Below are 5673 nucleotides of genomic sequence, written 5' to 3'. Positions count from 1 at the left end.
CCATTTAGAACATTCAAATGTAAAAAATGGTTACGGTTTTCCTTGTACTATCATGAAAACAATATTTTATTAGATACTAGAAAATATCGTATCTGGAAATGATTCTCATTAATTACAATGGATGCAGCTATTGGACACCGCGAGTATGACAGTTTTTGTTTGAGATTTCGTTTTCTTCCATGAAGGTAGTGCAGTGTGCAAGTATTAAGTAGGAATGAGTAAGCATCCACGGGCGCTCAGCACAACCAAGTCAAATTGGTGCAAATGAAATCATCACTTACATCATCATCAAACTCGACCGAGCAAACAAAAAGAAGGAAGAAAAGGACTATCATCAACATCATTTTCTAGATTCTCAATCAGTTTACTGTATTAGGAAGGACATCCATTACGGGATCCACGTATTCAGATTCTGTGGTGGGATCAAAGTCATCGACAGATGAAGTGTTGGATGTTCAAATTACTAAATTAGTTACTAGGATACCGGTATTCAGCAATTACCTAGTTGCTGGTTTTCTTCTGAAGCCGGCCTTTGTCTGGAATTTAATTTTCAGCTGGTGTGAATACATAGACGAAGTGCCAATGCATTGAGATTTGAATCCCATGTTACGAGATTTTGAGAGGAACCTTGGATTGCTGAAATTTGAGTCCCACTATACAAGATTTTGATTGGATTTTTAGATCGCAGACTCAGAGGAGCCATATCGTAGATGCCCCAATATAACAATTCACTAAGCTCCAAAACAGAAAAAACAGAAAAGATGAACAACTTCTTGATCTAGCTCAGCTGGCAAGTTTAACAATAATAAACTTGCCCGAAACAGGTTAGGTAGTCAAATAGAGAGAGACAAATGATGCTAAATGTGCAGTATTATATGTATAATGGCCAGCACTAAATGGTCATGCCATGCACACTGAATGCTAGATTAGGTAGGTCCCCACCCCCACACAGAAAAACAAGAAAATGGAGGCTTGTTAGAATATGGTATCATGACTGCATGAACCACACACTTCATAGTACATTGCCTTGAAATGCATTAGTAAATTTCTTTTATTTTCTGGGTAAGACCAAAATATATACATTAGTATGCGGATCTGCTACGTGTTATGTGCGTGTACGCAGACGATCAAGAAGAGCAGATACTTGCCGAGTAAGGCTTAATGTTAACATGATCAAATTTCTTCAAAAACTAAAAGGGAAGCGAGAGAGAGGAAAAAAAAAATAATACGGGATTCCTCACAAGAATGAATTGAACTATGACAATTCAAATAGGCTAAGACAAATACATAAAATGGGAGAAATATAAGACTCTACATCATTATCTAATATTTACCACTGGTAAGTGGGAGAAAAGGGAGATCCAATTGGAGCTGTGAGACCAAGGGACCGCATTATTCTAAATCGTCTCACTTTCTTTACTGATTTGGTTTGAAAAGTCACATTCTGCAACAAGAATCACCCGTGAAAATTCACTAATGCTGCTAGCTAAACAAAGTATGAAATTAACTTATAATTACGTGAATGATGGCTTACCTCGAAAAGAACTTTTGGTTTTCGTTTTCTTTTACCCCTCCTTTTCTCGAGTGAATCCTCTGTTCTGCTTGAACTAGGCTCTATGCACTTATCTAATGGTGCAACTAGAAAGCAAGCGGAAGACTGATATTAAATTACAGAATTAAGATAGAAGTATAGGTAGTGATGTCATCGAAAGGTCAAGGTCCTTATAACTCATTACAGCAAATTTAAAATGCCCAAATTCACCAACTTCATTTTCAGCAACATGAAAATCTAAAGGAACTTATATGTCATATTATCAAATGTGAAGGAACTACACAAACAATCACACTTGAGCTGAAGTCTAACATTTCTACCTTTAACTTGCATAAAGCTTCTACTTCTGGATGAAAATGAAATTCCGTGCAAACTTGTTGCTGGCATAACCATAAATATAAAAACAACGAACTGAGATTTAAGCACTTAATTATCTTCAGGATTCATCAAAAGATGCACAACTCATCTTCGTCATACTTTCTCTAGATTCTCATAGATGCACAAGTCTAGATTGAAATGTTACCTGGATCCTTGTTTCTTATAGTATAAGCGTTAAGAAGGCAATAACTAGGGAGCTACTTGACGGGATAGGTCAGTTAAAGAGTTCATCTAGGGCCAAGCTAAATTTGATTATATTACCACGATCTCCTTATAATTGCTCCTGTCCTAATTAAGCTCACTACACAGTATTAAATGCAAGTAAGCTGCAATAACATACCAGAAGGCTGCTCTTGACTTGAGTTCCTAACTCCATCCCTCTCCCTGCAAGAGCTTAACTGCTCTTTGCAATACAGGGCCTGAATTTAATACGGAAACATCAATTTAAGACCAAACATCATTTGGGGGAACAGATACATTAATCAATTACTGAGTTGCAAGATCAGGAGAGGACTGTTATACCTGTTTAAAAGCATCTTGAAAGGCTTCCAGAGGATTAGAACTCCTTTCTTTAAAGCACTGGATGGAAAAAAAAACCCGAGTATCAGCTAATGATAGAAGAAAATATAGTGTGACAGAACAGTGTGAGAAAGCAAGGTTAAGTGTGATTGTCCAAAGACCAGCAAAGTTTCGAAAGGCAATAAAATTAGATAAAGGAGTGCACCTACTGACAACTTTAACAGTATGATTACTTGCATTATTAGATAATCCAAATATGAGTTCTATATGTGTATCACCCAAGATGAACCATTCATACTCACTTCATCAAATAGGGAAATGCTTCTGTCTGGAGTTAGCCAAGCGCTGAAAGAAACAGTTCATAAGTTCAGGTTCCTCCATAAATAGGTTAGGTTAACGAAGAAATGGTTTATCCATAGTGGTATTAAAAACATTTAATTTTGGTAACGAACGGAGTTAGGGGAATTACATTTCGTGGTTCCCAAAATATTGTACTTGAACAAGTCCATCGATCCCTTGATCACTTGAAACACCAGCAGTTGTTTTTCCTTCCATAACCTGAAGATATTAAAGGGGGGAGGAACTATGTTATATAATTCATGGAGCTCACACTTTGTTTTTAGAACTCCTCAACTCTCGCCATAGTTGATGTAAAGTACACAAGGGAGGGAGGGTCCAAATTGAAGAGCTGATATACACAGGCGCATCAGTGGAGGGGGTTTCACCTTTCTCATGCAACCCATCAAAATCTTTCCCCCTTGTCAGATAAGAAAATGCAAAATAACTTCCAATACCAAACAATCCTGCGAGCTAGTGCAAGTCAACCTACCTTTGCAGGCCACCACATCTCATAAGCAGTTTTAGCCCATACAATGCTACCTGCAGCCATCCCAACATCAGTGCTAGTGCAAGTCAACCTATTGGGCCTTGAAGCCAGCTCACCGGCAGTAACACTTCCCTGGAGATCTCTGCTTTTGCAGAAGTAGTTAAGTTAGTCTTGGTTTAGTATAGTATAGAGACAAATCAGACGTAAAAAGAGAGCCACGAACCCATCATCAAAGTTTTCCAGAATCATATCCTGTGCGACCGACTCCGTTTGAGGAATTTGTTTGCTGATTGAATCAGAGGGATTTTTTTCCTCTCCTACGAACTCGATCACACTGCATTGAACAAGAGGGAAACTAGGCATTTCCTTTTTACGTCTACAGAAAACTGCTTGACAATTTTGTCCCAAGTTAGACGTTGCAACCTGAGATTGACCATTTCCGTATCTTGAGCACTCTGAAGTTGCACCTGTTGTAATTCATAGTAGGAGATAATGAGCTATAAAGTTCGAATAACTCTAGATTGACTTCAGTTTTTCACCGAAACTTCCACCGACAGACACAAGCAGCGGGGCCTACTCCTGCCCTTACCAATCCCAATGCTCAGAACCCATTGTGCTATCCGTTCGATTCCCTTTTGGGATAAATCTTCGGTGTGTCTAGCATCACTGATAAGTTCACCCAACTCTATCTATCATGTCAGAAAATGCAACTCACACCACTTTCCTAATATGATTGAAGTCCTAAACAGGTGGAATAATGGGTGTGCAAGAATATTTTTGAGAGAATTAATCCTTCAGGATGCTTAGAGCAAGGTAGTACATTGTTTATCAATCACCGATTTATCCTTATTAATCTTTAACTAAGCATTAAAAGTTTTATTATTTATGATCTACAAACTGAACTGAACACTACTAGACACTATCCACTACAACAACAAATATATAAATCAGTTTCCTTCTTCTCTCAATCACACTTCAATTACACTTTTCTACCTTTTTTTTTTTTTTTTTTTTTTTTTTTTTTTTTTCTGATTACTGTTAACCCGATTCCCTTGATAAAAAACAGAGATATACATATAAGCAATTACCAGTGATTTTAATCCAATTCCATTCCTCCTTTTCTACCCCTAATTTGAATTTCGTGAAAATTATATAAAAAAGGAGTAAACTTCCTAGATGTTTTAGATATTTATTAGTCAATGCAATCAAAAATTTGATGAAACAACTCAGCTCACGGTTAGACTAAGCAAAAAAAACGAAGACAGAAAAAAAAATACAAATTCAAAGAACCCAAATCAAAATCAAGAAACTAAATTTAATCAAACCTGGATGAAGATGATGCAGCATTGAAGAGGATGAAGATGATGATGAAGAAGCAGCAGAGGATATGAAAAGAGAGAAATCAGTTCTAGGTTTAGAACCACGACGACTTCTTGGTTGTTGACAAAACTTTGATATACAGATTTGTTTTTGTTGTGATTTGTCTGGCAATCTCTTCTTCTTTCGAATTATCGACATTGAAAGAATGAATTACACAGATTGAAATTAGGGATTCGAAAGGAGGAGGAAAAGGATAGAAACAAAAACCTAATAACAGAGGAATAGGAGTGAATCGGACAGCAGGTTTTGTGTTTTGATTCAACCAAATATATGATCCATTACTTACCAACTTTGAGAATTGTTCGAAGGATGGGCCACGTTTTCTTACTCCACTCTTTTCCTTTTCTTTTCTCTCTACAGACTAACTAATAAAATTTTCACACTAATAATATGCCTCAGGGTCTGTTTGGATTGTGTTCGTTTCCTATAGATGGTGTGCATCAGAAAGGAAAAAGAAATTCGCTTCACGAAAAAGAGTTCTTAAATTTAATTTTGCAATCTAATTTCTGAATTTTACTTTTAAAATCGAAAGATTATTATTTTTGAGTATATCCCTTTTTTCCCCTTTTTCTTTTTTTTCTTTTCTTTTTTCTAGAAAAACCTAGTGGTTATCGAAGTATCACTACTCCTATGAATAAAGTTCTTACAGTTCATAGCTAATTTGAAGGAATCCAAATTTTGAGGTCTATGGTCAGCATTTCTTTTCTTCTACTTTTTTCATGGTAACTGAGGTGGACTCTGCCTTGAACTGGATGATGGCATAGTGATCGGATCCGGAGATGCCTATTTGATAATCGCAATCGTACGGTGTCTAACTAGTAGACAAAGGCAAGTACGGGTCGAACCCACAGGGAGCGGTGGAAATAATATAATCAATATTTCTAATAAAACTAACACAAAACAATATTTTTGGATTTTTAGAATTGAAAATGAATAATAAAATTAAAGTAAACTAATAAAATGAATCGCAAAGAAAAGTCGGTAACCAGGGTTTCATGGTATCCACTACTATCTCTAT

At 36.5% G+C, this 5673-nt stretch overlaps 1 protein-coding gene across 3 annotated transcripts; it reads right to left on the bottom strand.

The window, feature by feature from the left end:
- Positions 1 to 1033: 1033 nt before the first annotated feature.
- Positions 1034 to 5301, bottom strand: LOC113298713 (DNA (cytosine-5)-methyltransferase 3B-like). Of its 3 annotated transcripts, XM_026547527.1 has the most exons (11): positions 4942 to 5301; positions 4601 to 4775; positions 3499 to 3742; positions 3279 to 3417; positions 2919 to 3007; positions 2752 to 2794; positions 2453 to 2509; positions 2271 to 2349; positions 1873 to 1932; positions 1535 to 1638; positions 1034 to 1444 (listed from the first exon to the last, which is right to left on the bottom strand). In XM_026547527.1, exons 2-11 carry the CDS (start codon positions 4620 to 4622, stop codon positions 1331 to 1333), a joined length of 951 nt encoding a protein of 316 aa, XP_026403312.1. In that variant the 5' UTR covers positions 4623 to 4775; positions 4942 to 5301; the 3' UTR covers positions 1034 to 1330. The 3 variants fall into 3 exon arrangements, with proteins under 3 accessions (XP_026403312.1, XP_026403310.1, XP_026403311.1); XM_026547525.1 differs by having other exon boundaries at positions 4601 to 5301; XM_026547526.1 differs by lacking the exon at positions 1873 to 1932 and having other exon boundaries at positions 4601 to 5295.
- Positions 5302 to 5673: the final 372 nt, after the last annotated feature.

The sequence above is a fragment of the Papaver somniferum genome, chromosome 7 (assembly GCF_003573695.1).
Source record: "Papaver somniferum cultivar HN1 chromosome 7, ASM357369v1, whole genome shotgun sequence".
NCBI lineage: Eukaryota > Viridiplantae > Streptophyta > Magnoliopsida > Ranunculales > Papaveraceae > Papaver > Papaver somniferum.
This window is presented reverse-complemented; position numbering and strand designations above follow the sequence as displayed.

Coding starts and splice junctions, on each gene's coding strand:
- LOC113298713 (XM_026547525.1), bottom strand. CDS start 4,793: ATGTCGATAATTCGAAAGAAGAAGAGATTGCCAGACAAATCACAACAA. Junction 2,350..2,452: donor TTCAAGATGCTTTTAAACAG/GTATAACAGTCC, acceptor TATTAAATTCAG/GCCCTGTATTGCAAAGAGCA. Junction 1,445..1,534: donor AACCAAAAGTTCTTTTCGAG/GTAAGCCATCAT, acceptor TTCTTGTTGCAG/AATGTGACTTTTCAAACCAA.